The 17,024-nt window shown below is 42.4% G+C and overlaps 1 protein-coding gene across 13 annotated transcripts in view; it reads right to left on the reverse strand.

Moving 5' to 3' along the window:
- Nucleotides 1–17,024, reverse strand: part of DOCK9 (dedicator of cytokinesis 9) — a 276,566-nt gene that overhangs the window by 21,397 nt on the left and 238,145 nt on the right. For 7 of the 13 annotated variants that reach the window (XM_079136871.1, XM_079136879.1, XM_079136882.1 and 4 more), the window contains exons 40-46: nt 15,628–15,765; nt 15,313–15,495; nt 13,508–13,621; nt 13,180–13,395; nt 10,987–11,044; nt 10,080–10,157; nt 8,608–8,714 (exon numbers count right to left, since the gene is read on the reverse strand). In XM_079136871.1, the coding sequence (XP_078992997.1) occupies nt 8,608–8,714; nt 10,080–10,157; nt 10,987–11,044; nt 13,180–13,395; nt 13,508–13,621; nt 15,313–15,495; nt 15,628–15,765 (894 nt within the window). The remainder of the gene's footprint in view (nt 1–8,607; nt 8,715–10,079; nt 10,158–10,986; nt 11,045–13,179; nt 13,396–13,507; nt 13,622–15,312; nt 15,496–15,627; nt 15,766–17,024) is intronic. The other 6 variants (XM_079136881.1, XM_079136880.1, XM_079136877.1 and 3 more) reach the window with 1 other exon arrangement.

A 17,024-nucleotide genomic window follows, 5' to 3' on the forward strand; every position in this document is an offset into this window, starting at 1 on the left:
ATGAAGAGGCATGCCTTTCTTACTTTTGTCTCAAATCTTTCCCAATAGACAACCTATGCACACTAAGTATAACAAATTTTGTATTCCTTTTATGCTCCTGTTTATAAAAGTTAGATAAAAGAAAAACATGAATATGCTTGTACAATTTCAATGACAGTATTCATACTTCTCTACATTTGTAAAATGTATGAAATGTATATATTCTAACCTTAATTAATATTTGTAAGGGCCAATAAAAATTTACCCATTGAAATGCTTTGAAAAATTTAAGTTCTGTATGATAATTAGTAGGCCAAATAAACAAACCTCTTACTTCAGTCACTGCTTTCTACTTTGCATTGATTTTTACATTATCTTATTTCTACTGGGTTACATAACATCCCACAGGGTCACATACATTTGGGTAGTCACATATTTCCGACTTGTTTGTATTTTTCTTAGTAATATTAGCCATATTACTAAGTGGGAATAAGTGTCCTTTGCTGTAGAGAAATGAGGTGACTGAGATGCCCTTTATCACAAAGTGTCGTATTCTTGCATATCTTTGTTTAAACATACTGCTGGTGGGTATTTATTGAGCATTTTCATTCCTGTTATAGGGGGCTGTCTTGTGCATTGTAGGGTAGAACTGCAGCAGAGGTGGAAGGACTTAGAAGACTCAATTTCTCTTGTGGATCAGAACATCGCACAATCAAGGTTATAGAATTTTTTCCACTTTAAAACTATTCTTAGGTTTAATTTGTAGGCTAATCATTTGCTCCCTTCTGTTCTATTGAGTTTTTTCAAACATGAGTGCAATTTGTGTATGTGTGTGTGTGTGTGTGTGTGTGTGTATAAAACTACAACCAATCCTACTAGTATGGCAAGGCCACATTATAGATATAAATAAATGTACAATGATCCTACCTCTTTATTGTCATGGGATCAGAAGATTCTTAGTTCTATACCATAGCAGAAAGTGGAGTGATTTTAATGCAATTTCATAAGAAAGTTGAAAATTCCTCTCCAAGAGTTATAAAAGTTATAATTACGTACCCATTAGTATCACATCAGTGATTCATTCATTATTTGAACATTTGTTCAAACATTTGACCAAGCATCTACAACGTGCAAGGCACCATGCTTGACTGCTGGCTTGACCTTTAAAACTAAATCCATAAGTAAAATTAAGACTGTGTAATTTACAAAAATTGCTTGATAGATTTTTACCAATTGTGAATGGGCTATTTTGGAAGGTCTATTCGGCTGAGTGACATAAATGAAATTTACTTTGAATAGGGGAGCCCTTGAAAACACACAGACATCCTTTCAGAGCAGCCAGAACTCATGACCAACTGGAAGGAGGAGACATGCACATACTCTGGAGTGAGTGAGGAACCGATGGATTTAACAGTCGTCAGTGGGTCCCTGGGTGAATACGAAGGAGGCCAGATATCCTTCTCTCACAGAGCTTAGCACTTCCTGCTCTCCTAGCACCCAGAGTCCAGTGAGGGAGCCATGGAGAGATTACAGTAGGTGCATGATGGAGAAACCGCAGGGCATCAGGACTGCAGAGAGGAGCAGTATCTGACCAGAGAGGAGAAAGGGGAAGCATGGAAAGCTGGAAATGACGACTGAGTCCTCAAAGACAGGGGAGGTTAGCGAGCAGAGGAAGAAAGAGGGAGTGTGGACAGAAGGGAAAGAGGGGAGACATTCCAGGTCCAGGGAACCGCCCGGGCAAAGGCAAGAGAGTGAACACAGCATGGTACGTGAGGAATTTCCAAGTAGTTTCCGGGTTGGAGAATAAAATCTGAACCAGAGAGTGGCAAGAGAGGAGGTTGGGAAGCTGGGAAGGGGTAGACATGTTAAACCAGAACAAAGTTTTCTATGCAAAAATAAAGAAATAAAGAAATAAAGTTAACAAATGTAGATCATTTCATGAGCCATGAAAACATACGTTATCAACTATCACAACAAGGAAGCGTTACATGAGGAAGACATTACTTGATTTTCAAATGAGAGTCTGTCTATCCACATAAGTTATCTGTGTACAGCAGCCTTTCAGGTACGTTTTAAACAGCCCTATGTTTTGTCATTTCCTAAATACATATCAAGAAGAGTGTACTGGTAGTCTTCTGAGTCAAATGATTCTAATTTGTAGAATGAGATTTGAATACTTATTTTTACTCTTGTTCAGTTAAACTAGAAACAGGTGGAAGGTTTAATAACAATAAAACCTGAAGCCAAGTAGTATATGAGTATCGACATCTGATGTGTATATGATAAGGATAAATGAACTCATTTATGGAAAAACCCGTAACATTATATTTGGTATAGAAAGATGAACTTTAATCAGGGAGACTCACCAAAATGGTTGGGAAAAATCTGATAAAGCAAATGGAGTTTAGAAAATATGAAATATCACTATTCTTGATGGTTATCAAGAATTCCGACTCAGGAAACACTCAAGGTTTGTAGTTTATCAATTCAAATATCACTGATTATGCAAAGAAATGGTAATATATGCTATAAAAATGAAATGAGTAGATTTTTCCAATAATAAACTAAAAAATGGTTTTTTAAAAAGCTTAATCCTCTCATAAAAGTAGAGTGTAGATTACTAAACATCAAAGCTTAATTTGATAAGGTAAATTATTCAAGCTAATGTCAACTCTGTATCTAGAAATTCACAGCTGGTGCATGAAGTAATAATTCTCTGACTAGAAATAACAGACAGTAACCACAGAATTTGAGAGGCCATATGTCAATACAAAATTATGAAGTCATAAAAACCAAGACAAAGTAACTATAAGCTGGAGTACATCTGAGTAACATTCTCAGCATGAATTCTACTTATTAGTTTGCTTTGGTTCTCAGCAATCACAGCACCTGAAAGCCAGAACTGATCCAGAAAATGGTCAGAAACTGATAACCTTGAGCAGCAGTCATACAAACTGCTTTATGGTTTAATCGCCACATTTAAAATTTAAACACCTGGATATTTTTTTTCTAAATTGTTGACATATGTGAAGAACTGGAGAGTGGGGGCTCAATGAACTCTATGCATCCAGGAAGTATGAATTTTATGATATTAGACTAGACTTAAAAAGATCTCAGTGCACAAAGTTCATGAGCCATTGAGGAAGCTTTAAAAAATGTAATTGGTCTGTCCCTTTTTTAAGTGTGACACAGCAAAGGCACTGAGGGCACTGAGCATTTGTCTGTGGAAGCAGCATCTCTAATGATGTGTATGTGTGTGTGCACAAAAATGCCCCTAAGAGCCTGTATTTGTGCAGGGAATTTAACTTTTTTATTTAGATGCTTTTTGCTCCATCTTATGATTAATTCAATTTGATTAACCTTACCTATAAAGCTAGATGCTATCTCTACATCGACCATTTAACAAGTATCTGAAAAACTGTGAGCTGGCTTAGGTGACGGCTTACTCTCATACTATAACTCTACCATATAGCATATGAACAGTGTTAACTTCTATTATTTCCTTTCCCAAGACACAGCTGAGGACCTCTTGCATCAGAATAATCACCTGAGACACTTGTTAAAATACCCATCCTGGGACTTATACCCACCCAACTGAATAACTGAATCCAGGGATGAGGGGGCAAGAATAAGAATCTCTATCTGTCTATCTATCTATCTATCTATCTATCTATCTATCAATATTATATATTTTAGCAGTACTGAACATGAAATCCTAGGAACTTGAGCAAGACAGGTGGGCACTTTAACACTGAGTTCCATCTCCAATCCTCTATATTTTTATTTTGGGACAGTGTCTTGCTAAGTTGTCCAGGCTAGCCTCGAACTTGCAATCCTCTTGCCTCAGCTTCCAAGTAGCTGGAATTATGGGTGTGTGCCACTGGGCCTGGCAAGAATCTGTATTTATAAGAGGAATCAGGCAATTCCCAAGCACACTGAAGTGTAAGGGCTACTGTACCAGGCGAAACCTTGGGGTGGGTTCCTCACTTACGTATCTCCCAGCTAGCACAAGGCACACAATTAGTTTGTGGATGAAGCAACATAAGTCAGTAGAGAAATTTCCAGGTCACAAAGAACTCAGGTCACTTCCAATCCAGATTTTCAGGAACTTGGTTTAAGTGTTTCTCCTCAATGGGAGGAAAGCATGGAAACTGAAGTAGGGCTCCCATCTTGGTCACACTCGCTCCTGGAGCACCTAGCTCAGTGCCAAGGAGGCCCAGCATGTGTTTCAAGATGAAGCAAGGAACTATGTTCTGGCATCAGGCAAGAAGCAAGCAGTTACACAAGTTCCACTGGCCGAGTTCCCTGCTCCCTCCTCCTACTGTTTTGGAGAATCAGGAGGGAACTATATAACTTTCGTGGCTCTAAGAGTGCTGTCAGTCAAGGAGAAGTTAGATAGCTCTAGAGGGTCACAGTCACCAATCTTGACAACAGCTGCAGAATGTATTCTACTGATTTCTCTGTCTCATGGGATGTTCTGAGTATATGAACATACTATGGCTGTTACTGGACGTTGTTTATGAACAGAAACAATCTTGGTTAATAGAAGTCACATTTGCCTGGTTAAGTTCATATAATAATCATTATACCCAATGGTGTTCCTCTGGTCTCCACATTTTCATCAATTGATCAACACAGAATCTTGCGTGTGTTTCTGTACAGAGATACTTAATATAACATATATTGTTGAGTCTTTAAATTCCACCCAATAGCTCTAGAACTCATGCTTGATTGTGTAAGGCACATTAGTGTCCTTGTACTTAGGAACCCTAAACAGCACTTGAGCACTACACGTGGGCCATTTTAAACAGCAAAATCACCAAGAAAAACCCATAAAAAGGTTCTGAAAAACATGGCATAGACCATACATACATAGACCAGGAAAGGCTCACCTTCGGCATGAGACTGGTATGAAGCAAGAAGGCAGAGTGCATGAGGACTCATTCCAGAGTTATGGAAATGGTGCGAGCAAACAGGCGAGTTACAAGGTCCCCCTGCATTCTCTAGCTTGCCCTCTAAATTCCCTCTCAGTCCTGTTCTCCTAGTTCTAGTTTCCGGGAAGCTGACACATTAGGATGGCTATCTGCACAATAGGCTGCCCACCTGCTGGCTCTCAACTGGTTGGGGCCAAGGACAGGCCCAAGCAGGAGACTCCAGTGCAGGAGGAGAGTGAGCGCACAGGAGACTCCGCCACGCACCCTTCCCCTCTCTCGTCCCTTTCCCCTTTAGGTGTGAGAACCAGCTGTTGCCAACCAGGTGGACACTTCCACACTCTTTGTTGGTTTCCCTAACCCTTCTTTGAACTTTTAAAAACAGTCCCTTTATTAGACTTTCTTCACTTTTTAACTGCCAGGACCCTGGTGCTGCATCAGTCAAGAAGAAAGGAATCTCAAAATTGCATGGACCAAGCAGAACTCTGGCACCACAGGAAACCCAGAATCCTTCCATCTACACAGGTCCAGACTTGTGGAACAAAACTGTAATTAAGAACTGGATGTTTCTCTTTATCTAATATCTCACCAAAAACATCTGGGAGGGACTCTACTCTTGGGATCAGAGTCAAGGAAGGTAGACTTGGTACCAGTGAAAACTCATCCGAGGCCTGCTACTAAGACGAGTGTGCTGTTTTAGATGGTGCCCCTAAAAAAATCACTTTAGGAGAGCATCTGAGACATTTAATTGTACCCACTAATGCAGATTAAAAGGGCAATGATTTTTTACACTGTTACACAGTCGTTTCCCATTAGCTTTTCCCAGACTTTGTTCCTGCTGGTGGGGATTTTCATCGTGCTCTTTTCCTGAGACATCGAGTGGCCCACGTGAACACGTACCTGGCAATTTGTTTTCTCGTCTTAGAACACATTCTTCTCTGCCCTTCCTGCCAGTTTCAGTTTTGATGTGCAGGGCTTGAGCGTGATTTTATAACCCTGCTATGTCATATCCTAACCATACAGATTGTCGCGTACTATGGACCTTGTTAAAGGTTTACCAACTTTATGCCTCAAGGACAGGGTGGCAAATTCACATTCTGAAAACAGCTGATAAAGTGGTCCTTGTCACATGTTTGGATCTTACTCAGAGGGGGTGCCATTCACAAATCTGCACTTGGTTTCAGAGCCTATTTCATTTGACTCTCGTGACTACTTCGATCCATTTAATCAGATGAGCAAACGCGGGGTTTACTTTATTGTCCCTCCAGGGTAGGTTACGGAAACTATTTACTTTCAAATCTAATTGTTCTTGGCATAGTTGCTTTCCTTATCTGATTCAAAATAAAATGCTGCATCTCAGAGGTCTGACTTGGCACATGGTGCAAGGGTTTTTTCTCCAAGGAGACAATAGAGTCATGCCAATTTCAAAGAAAAATTCAGTTAAAATTTGCCTTGAAGTGAGGAGTTCAAGCCAAGAGCACATGGGTCTTGTTCCCTTAGTGAAAGGTTTCACACTTTAGAGTAAAAAGTAAAATAAGTGAAAAAAATCACCACATGTCCAGGCATTTCAAGGCGGGAGACAGTGGAACTGTTAATGCTATGGAATAACTAACTTAATTCCCTAATCCCCTTTCCCAAGATAATCGGAGAACTTATCTACTGTGTCTATCTAATGTAGTTTTTCAAACTTCATGAAATAGCCAGGCATGGTGGCACATGTCTGTAATCCCAGTTACTTGGGAGGCTGAGGCTGGAGGATCACAAATCAAGGCCAGCAACTTAGTGAGACCCTGTCTCAAATAAAAATTTAAAAAATGGGTTGGGGTGTAGCTTAGTGGCAGAGTGCCCCTGGGTTCAATCCCTGTTATTTATGTGTTTATTTCAATCCCTAGTACCACTTCATGAAGTACACTTGATATATTATGCTCTTTTTCCATATTTAATTTTTAATTTTGAGCGTCAAGACTAGACAATTTACAATAGTGGCTCTTACACTTTGGAGCTTAAGAGCTCTTTACGTATCTTAAAATTTACTGAGAACTTTAAAGAATTTGTGTTTATGTGGATGTTTTCTTTCAAATTTTACAATAGTAGAAACAAAAACCAAAAAGATATAAGAATGTATTTGTTAATTTAATTAAAATGATAAACTAGAATATATTAACCAAAATTACACTGTTAATGAAAAAATGGTATTAAAAGAAAAGAGTAGTAGCCGTGTTTTACGTTATTATACTCTCTTTGTTGTCTGACTTTGTAGGAGAAACCTGGAGTCTCGAGCTTCTACATTCAATCTGTCTGATGTGTAACATGGGTTGATGTAAATAAAGAAAACCCAGCCTCACACTGAGTTGGAAAATCAAGGGCCTCAAAGACCTCCTGAGGGCTGGGGTTGTGGCTCAGTGGTAGGGCACTTGCCTAGCATGTATGAGGCACTGGGTTCAACCCCCAGCACCACATTAAATAAATAAATAAAATAAGGGTATTGTGTTAAAAAAAAAAAAAAAAAAAAGACCTCCTGAAAGAGTGCCAGGACTACCTTCGATAACCGAGTGACTTTTGGACTATTTCATGTCCCGGGAGAGGTTTGCTCAGGGGCCCTCCTTACTGGCATGAAAATGGTTAAAAGCTATAGCATTTTAACCTGTGCTGCCACACCCTGGTCCCCTAGTCAAGAAAAAAACACGAACACCACAGGCAAGGTTAAGTACTCCTTGCGCCATTGGTTCCTTCTCACCACATGAAGAACTGGACAACTTTGTTTTGCCTAAGCAGACGGGCAGGATTGAAAGCTTTGCCCTGACTGCTTCATTCTGCCCTGTGTGGGGAGAGGCAGGTACACAGGAATACACTGCTGCGTATACGCCCAGAAAAGAGAACACAGTGAATCCAAGCAGGAAATCAGCTCTTAGGAAAATTCCTAGCTTTATTTCAGAGCTCTCTGGTATTAGATAAGTGGTTACATGGCTACACTATCCTTTTTTGGCAAGAAGCTTCAGAGTTGCTAGTTATATAACGTCAGATCTTCTGTTCTGCATGAGGTTGGGAGAGGGTGGCCTGTTTCCTAGCAGGCTATAGCACCCAAATAGAGGCAGGAACTGGGCCCCATTTGGCCTCTCAGGGCTTTGAGTGTCCGGCCCTGGGGGAAATGTCTAGAGTTGTAGACGATAATCAAAGTCAGATGGAAACAGCAATAAACTTCACATGCCAGAGGAAGTGCCAGAAAGACTGAGAAACTTCATGGTCAACACACGGGGCCTCTGGGAGTGTTGCTCAGAGCTCAGCCCCACTTTACTATGAACTGGCCCCTCAATCCCTCTCTCCAGAGAGGAGGAGGTGTGGCGAGAAGGGCCAACAGCAGAGCAGTGGCTGCTGTTCCAGCTGCCTGGAGAACCACCTCAGTTAGGGCTGAGTGTGCAGGCTGCAGCTGTGGCAGGGGAGAAGGGGGTGATGCCCTGGCAGGGGATCAGCAGGCTCCAGGTACCCGAGTACCTCACACATCACCCAACTAGCGGGGAGTGTCCTGGAAGGGCATGGCTAGGATCTCGCCACTGTGAACATGGCAGACGGTGCTCACACAGGCTAGGACGGCTGTGATGTCACTAGCTTACAGGACTGCTGCTGCCCGTGAAGTCCGTCCGCTGACTGAAGGGGTGCATGAGTGCACGGGAACTCTGACTGGAGTCGCGGCACTCACCTCGTTGAAGTGGACGTCCTGCATCCCGACGTCTTCCATCATGGAGGCCTCCTCATCGATGTTGGGGGTGATGACCCTGAAGGCAGTGCACCCCTGCCTGAACATGCCTGGGGTGAGAAAGCAGAGACAGTGAGGGCGGTGAACCCGGATGCGCTGGACTCCAGCATTCTCCCTGCTTGTGTTTCTGTCACCCTGAAAGCGCTCACGTGTCAGGCCAGCAAGCACGCGGGAGGCTGGGGACCGCTGTGTGCTTTTCCTCTCCCTTTCCTCACATCTACCCCTCACCTCCCTCACTTTGTTTCTCATCCTTTTTATTCTCTCCACCCACTGTTTTAAAAAGTGCATTTGGCCTTCAAATAAACCATCAATAAACTGAGAAATAGTTACTGAGCCAAATTAATGGTAGAAAAATAACAAGCAAGTGAAAATTTGATTTATATCTGACCCCTGCTCAGATATAGAGGAAAGTTAAGAAGCCGAAACCAAAGCCAATGAAAGAAACAGAAGACTTAAAAAATAACTATTTTCTTCAAGCAGTCAGTCATCTTGCCCCTCTGGCTGGGAATAACCCATAACTCATAACTCAAGTTTAGAACATCCCCTTCTCCTCCCTGGGGCTGTCCATAGCACCCAGAAGGAACCCAACAGTTGCAGCTGTGTGACATGGGCTGCGATAGCAGGCTCCTCACCAGCTGCCTGGGAGGAGGAGGGGCCTTCTTCTCCAGGAAATGGACAGCAGGAATACCTCTGGGGCCTCAGCATCTGCTCCCCTAAGGGGAGAAGGTGTAAGGTTGAAGGGGGGATCAAGGTCTAAGATAAGGGAAACTCTGAGCTAGAGCAGCCCTTCTAAACGTTTTAGGCATCTGCACAATGCCAACTGTGCGAAATGCTCATGGGAAGGACTTGAAATGTTCTGCTACTCTGTTTTGAGATGTCTATTCACAGTAAAACAGAAGTCAAAACTTGAACTGACCATCTCCTGTGTTTTGGGAAAAATGAACATATGAGCATTTTGGAATCGAGCCTTGAAATTGTAAAACCTAAAACCAGAGATGTTTCTGCTGCACATTGTCCAGGTTTCTACCCACTCCCAGGTTATCTAGCGTCTCTACCATGGTCTTAGTGTAGTCTTGCTTTGATTTAGTTATGTGGAAGTGACAAGCATTGATCTAGGAACTTGAGGATACATTAACATACACAAAATAAAGTAAAAGTCAACCACCCATGTTTAGACTACAGGATACATTTAAATATTAACTCCACTTCAAGGGAACAACAAAAACGATGGCCAAAGTGCTTTCCTTTCATGGCCCATAGGAACAGACTGCCAGCAACCTGGAGAGCCCAGGAAAGGCGAGGGAAGGAGAGCAAAGACTGTCCGTGCAGAGTCGAAACAGAAAATCCCCACACCACTGACGGCCCATGAACAGAGCAGCCGGGGCCCCTCGGGAGCGGGCAACCCTCAGGCTCACCTCCCCGGCTCCTCCTCTGGCAGGTGCTATGGCTGCAGGGGAAGAGAGGTGGCTCCCGCTGGAGTGCTAGTTCCGCGTCTAAACGTGAGGAAATGTGTCACCTGATAAAGGGCCTCAGCAGGAAGCACTGAGCGAACGCGAAACCCTTCAATGTCCTTCTCGTTCAGGTCCTCACGTGTGACAGACCCAGACTCCCTACATCCCATGCCACCTAGCCAGCCGTATCAGAAACAGACTTTCCATGGCCTTGGCATCTGTGCCTTTTTAATGCTTCTCATTAGCCCAGATCTGGTGCTGCTGTTCTCCAGTGTTACGCGAGCAGACGGCCAGACTCCCTAAGAACCTCAGTCTTCCAAAACCAAACACCACCCTTGGAGCTATGATTTGGAAATGGCGTTTAACCATTCCGGTTAAAAACCAGAAGAAACTTGTGGAAGAATTCCTTGCCTGCTCATCTGGGAACAAAGGCTTGATGCACAAACCAAGTCTCACTTGCTCACTTCACCCTCTGAGAAGCATGGCTGCCTTCTATACAATAAAGCCAACTGGGCTGCATTCCAGAAAATCTGTCCGATAATCCATTACAATTGCCTTCTAAGTGATAAACAGCTCCAGTGGGAACTATTTCAGTTCAGGTTGGCCTCTCAGGGACACCTAGATGCAAAGCTCATTACAGGCTTTGGCAGAATAGAGTCACCTATAAAGTTGTATGACACATGTTTTTCTTAACACTGTCATTCCTGCTGTGCCCACAAAGTCAAGCAAATAATCCCGTCAGGGAACAAAACAGTGAATGCACTTTCTATACATACACACCCCCACCGCTAGATCTGACTTAATGGCTCTCACTAGTCTCTGCTACTTGGTACAGTTTTATTCTTTTCACCACTCAGGAATCATTCCTTACCCTTCCGTGTGAGATATTCTGCCACCAACGCTGTTACATGGACATAGCACATTGCTGCCTGCAATAAAGACATGGCTCAGAATAATTGTTTATGACAGGATGTCTAATGAATGGATGTACTTATACTAGGCACTAGAATTTCCAATAGCCAAAAGTTTACCTTGAAAAAAGGGATACCACTCACATTAATTAACTGGGAATTGAGACAAATGGCAGTAAATTTGCTAAGCTTTATTTTTACTTAGAATTATTATGCTTTACTACAAAAGCTAAAAGTAGCATTTTTTCTGATATCTAAGATTTCTGCATAATTTGTCTTAAAGCAAAAAGAGAATTGTTAAAAGAAAAGGTATGCTTCTTATGTCATTCTGACGTGTAGTGAGTTCAGTGGCACAGCATGTGTTCAGCATGCCTTAGGTTTCATCCCCAACATCAAGAAAGAAAAATCTAATTCAACACTATAAATACCATAAAAAGGAAAAAAAATCCTTTCACCAAGTTGTCATGTTGTTATAAAAATCAAAGATAGTGTGGTTCAGGGGTAGAGCGTTTGCCTAGCATGTGTGAGACATTAGGTTCCATCCTCAGCACCACATAAAAATAAAAAAAAAATAATAAAGGTATTGGGTCCACCTACAACTAAAAACACATTAAAAAAAAAATCAAAGATAGTTGTTGGAAATGAAGCCACAGTCAGGTTCTAATGCATGGGGCCCTGTTCTTGTCAGTCATGATGTGGACCTTAGTCTAGGTCTCAATCTTAGGTGGGGAATCCAGCCCTGCAGAGGCTCTGGATGTGCATGTGTGCAAATATCCATCAGCAGTGTAGCAGGCACTCTGAATGTGCCTATTATGTGGAGGAAAGTCTGCTACAGAGTTAGAGTCATGACCGTGTCTGATCAGGAGAGGCGGAGCTCACACTTTTATTTGGTGGGTCCTACATTCCGTGTGACTGTGTTTGTCATTAAAAGAGTAGAGATACAGGAATACAAACATGTGAGGGAGGATGTCACTGACAATGGAGGCAGAGTGAGTGGCCATGGGTCGATGACACTGAGGACTCCAGCAACACAAAGCCAGGAGAAAGGTGAGGAGCAGATTCTCCCCTGAGACGCTCAGAGAGCAGGAGGCACACCTTGAGTTTGAACCTCCTGCCTCTAGAACTTTGAGAGTGAACTTCTTTTGTTTTAAGCGACCCAGTTTGTGGTACTTTGTTATGGCAGCAAGAGGAAATGAATTAATGCACAGAGGAACAACAGCAGCTCAGAGGATTCTTCTTTTAAGAAGAGACTTGGGCCATACAAATCACTTTAAAAGGCTAAAATTCTGAGAATGGAATAAAAATTACTATTACTACTAATTTCTTTATATTACAGCTAATAGGTCAGGTCAATTTTGTGGTCATTCAGAATTATCATGTCATGGATACCTTTAGCATAATGGACTCCTAGAATAAATATGCAAAAACAGGTACACAAATTTTTGAACTTAGACTCTAATTGAAATAGTTATTGAAATTTCAAGGTAAAAGTAAGCTGTTTTACAATACTTCTGACATGCCCAATGTCACAGGCACAGACTGAAGAGCATTCTCATGGGAATACAGAACTTTACAGAGTCTCTTGTTTTCCTTAACTTCTCATTTTACAAATGATGTCATTGAGGCACAGAGGGGTTTAAAAACTGACTCAATGTCACTGAGTCAGGCAATGTCTGATCTTAGATTCAAAGTCTGTTTCTAAAGCCTGAATGTCCAACTCCCAGTAATGCTGTCTAAATGCTGAAACATGTCAACTCTGCACAGCAGGGACACCTTAATGTCTACTTCATCCACAACAGAGGAGAGTGATGCTCTACCATCACCTTAACAACAAGAAAGATTAGTTTTATCATCAAATCGCTGAAACTTACAACTATGAAGGAGTTCTGATGCAGGAACTGGTGTGTACTTTAATAAGTGTAATTCTAAGAGCTTTCAAACAACATTCTTTTGTAGTAGAAATAGCCCTTAACAATCTGTTTTAAATCATTAAAGTGCTCAGGTAACTATGAAGTCACCCCACCCTAATAAAGTACATGTTTTAATGGGCTTCTTTTGATTAACAGGGGACAATTTTCCTCAAAATTGGCTTCTTTGAATGAACAGGCCACAACTGGAAAACCACAGGTCAAGGGGCTGGCAGGGCTACCTACCTCAGAGAGGTCCCCATTTTTGACGTGGATCCTAGCCATGCTGTCAAGCCACGTCTTCCTGAGCTCGGGGGTGCTGGCATAGGACTTGGCTAGGCTGTACTGGAGGTCCACCAGCATCTCCGGGTCATTCTCATGCTCCTTCATCTGGGCTGTGGCCATCAGGACAGTGCGGATCCTCTTGGTCAAGTCTTTCACGTCGGAGGAGAAGCTGGTGTGCTAAAACAGTGGGTGAAGGATGCTGTTACCCCCTTTCTGCCTGGATGCCCCCACATCAGATGATAAGGCGATGTCCTGGGGGTGAAAGGTAAAAGGTGGCCTGGCCACTCACCTTGATGAGCCGGTCACTGTTGGCACAGTTGTTGATGATGGACAAGGACTGCTGGAACCTGGTTCCACCAATGCCAACCACATCTGCGATCAGCTGACTGACGGAAATGATGACCTTAGGGACATGGAAACATGAGAAAATCAATTTCTCCTTCAGATGATTGCCCAGGACAGGCTTTTATGTTCAGTCAGGATGAACATGAGACCAGAGCAAGAGGTAGGATGTTTGGGCAGGGATCACTCAAGTGAGGGGAATGATGTCTGAGTCTTTTTCACCCAACTTTTCAAAAATTATTCCAGAAAATGATTTAGATAGCCTTAACAATTTCACTTGCAAAACAAAATGCTCCTCAGAAGAGTGCAGAAGAATGAGAAACAATCCCCATCACTTGGATAGTTACTTACCTACAACCTCTCTCATAAAAAGGGAGAACTTACAAGTTACCTCCCTGGGTTTTGGTTTGAGCTTATATGTACTCAAGAGGTGGACTGTCCCTTGCATTTTTCTATTAGAACAGGAACACATTAACAATGCCATGGGGGATCTGCCTTTTTGTGAGTTCATGAGTGGCACTGCCATGCCTCCGTTGCTTGAGCTCAAGCATGGAAGCCACCTTTCTTTCCTCCTTTCCTTCACCACACCAGAGACAACTAATCACTAAGTACTGTCAACTTAATCCCCTCCTTCCATTTTTACATCCCCTCCTCCAGGATACCATCCTCTCTTGTCCTAAACTTAACAATGGTTTCCCTAGCTGAGATCTAAATCCAAATGATCTTTTCTGAATGCTGGGGTCCAGAATATTCCTTCAAATATGCAAAGACTTGGATATATACCAATGAGTCCTTCTTGATGCATACTCTGAACTCGACACTGAGGAACTTCTCCAGTTCCCCAGATAGGTGAGAAGTTCCCATGGTGCAGCCATGGCGTAGAACATGCTCCCTGCCCTTCAGTCGCTACCCCCTACTTCACATCCTCTGGGAAGCTTTGCCCTAGTTGTCAGGGCCCCCACACAGACGCTCCCCCAGTGCACTCAAGCTTCTCTACAGCAGCCCGGGCCACACTGCACTGTAAGGTCTCAGTTGCCTGGGACCTCCATCCAACTGCAGGCTCCCTGAGGGTCAGGAGAGGGTCCTGTTCTGTTTGTGACTGTGTCCATACATTCTAGCATGCAATGTGTATACAATAAATATGGCTTCAAAAAGGGACAAATAGGAGATGAAGGAGGGAGTCCTGCTCTGCTTACAGAAAAAGTATACAAAAATACCTAAGACTGATCTCAGTATCCTCCTGGTTCTCAGAGCAGAGAAATGTAGGCTTAAAGCTGTAGAGATAGCAGATGTCTTAGTAGATAGAAGAGAGAAAAGAACCTCTTTTGAGTTTTTTTGTATCTTACTTAACATGTTTACTAGTAAGCCTCCTCACATAGGGGTGTATGTGTTGGTGCTGGGGATTGAACCCAGGACCTGTGCAAGCGAGGCAAGTGCCCTATCACTGAGTTCATCCCCAGCCCCTGGCATAGGGTCTAATCTCTTTTATTTATTTTATTTGTTATTTTATTTTTCTAATCTTGATTCAGTGGAATTTTAGCTCGTCCAATATTGATTCAATATTTAAATATCAAGTCACCAACAAAAACACATCCTGGGCCAGGATCTTACTGCAAAGAGTAGGAAATAAACTAAACCAATAAATGTTACTTCCCAATTCTCTACCTTGGGCCAGATAGGTAAACTGGTAAATACTACACTCAAAGTTTTCTTGCTAAAATAGAATCCACTGGGTGATTAAACCACACGCACTTGCAAGTGTGTCCGGACAAAGGACTTCTTTCCCGTGTAGTCAAAGTTGTTCCTCATCAGGAAGTAGAGCAGCTGCGAGGCCTCGGTCCGGATGGAGCTGAGTTTGGAGTTACAGCACTTGAGAATCTCATAGCACAGAGCGGCACACATGTCCGCTCTCCCCTCGTAGAACGTGGAGGGAAACTAGACGGGACACAGGGAGCAGACCAGCACAGCACCGTTAGTCCTCAGGGGGGGTCCCTTCCACTCCTGGGCAAGAGGAGATCGCTGGCCCTCAGTCATGACTATCACCCATAAATCGTAAGTTTATCTTACCTTATAAATTAATGACCTTAAGGCAGTGAAGACGTTTTTTAAAGCCGTTTCAGACTGATGTTTTTGAAGAAAACACAGGTAGACGTCAAAAACTTTTTTCATGAGGGGATTATGTCCGTGATCTGCCAAGAGCTGGTTCTTGAAACACACATGGACAGAGCATCAGTTAGACACCAGCACCTCCAGGAGGTTTCACATGATTTTCAGGTTCAAAGATCATATTTTCCAAGAATCAAGACAACTTATAATTTAAATTGACTCTGCTATAGGTCCCCCAGGAAAGCACAGAATGCTCTTGTAGAACAAAATAAATCTTACCAATAAATTTATGCTTTGAGGATAAACTTTTCAGCAAACTGTAATACAATTTTTAGGGTCACTGTTGTTTAGTGTTGTTTTGACTTCTACTTATTTTTTATTGTACCTTGGCAACTGATACAGAGGCGATGTTTGTGACATCTTAATTCCAGCAGGTGTGTTACTACTGGTGTTAGCTAAGCGATGAGTGGGGAAGAGAACGTACAGTAAGAAATACGATGAAGGTCCTCTGAAAGCGAGGCCCCTCCCCAGCCAGGCTTCCCAGGCCCTCTGTCGGGAAGACTCAGTTCGGTATGTGGGAAAATGTGCAGGCTTGGGCCGGGCTCCACTTAGGTGTGCACGGATTCTTAGGTACACTGAGCCTCAGCATTCTGATCTGTAAAACTCTGGCTCTACACTGACCTTGCATGGTGACTGGAAAATGGAGGTTAAGTGTAGAAATCGTCTGACATATACTTGGTCTAGCTTACTAAGAGGTAGCTAGGAGGATTTCAACATTTCTCAGATTTTATTTTATCAAACAAAACAAGAAGATTACAATTAATCATTTTTCAACCATTCTTCAAAATTTCCTCCCTGCAGTAAAAAATTCATATAGCTCAGCAAGAAGCCAGCATGAAGTTTCACATCCAAACATGCATGACCTTTGAGTAAGACAAACCTGTGTGTGTCCGGGTGCAATACACGCATACATTCTGCACAAGTAAATATGACTGTAAAGATAAAAATTCAAGAGACTGCTATCTCAAACCAACTTAACATTTGGCATATCTAACGTATCTAAATAATTTTACTGCATAGCAAATTATGGCTGGAGTCATAGTTTTGACTCAAGATTAACCTTGTCTTATTGTTGGAGGGAAGTTTTGACTCAAAAAACTCAGACTCAAGAAAACCGAATTTTTAAAGGTAGGTCCAGTAGGCACAGATGTGTCACAACTGGTAGAACATCTGGCATTCAGTGATCTTCATATCATAAAATACTGAGGTACCATATTTAATTCTATCACATGAAAGAGGAGCAATTTAAAGAGCAGAAAATATGACTAAATGAATACACTTCTCAACTGTGAGCAGCT

This window comes from Sciurus vulgaris (genome assembly GCF_902686455.1).
Source record: "Sciurus vulgaris genome assembly, chromosome: 4".
Lineage (NCBI taxonomy): Eukaryota > Metazoa > Chordata > Mammalia > Rodentia > Sciuridae > Sciurus > Sciurus vulgaris.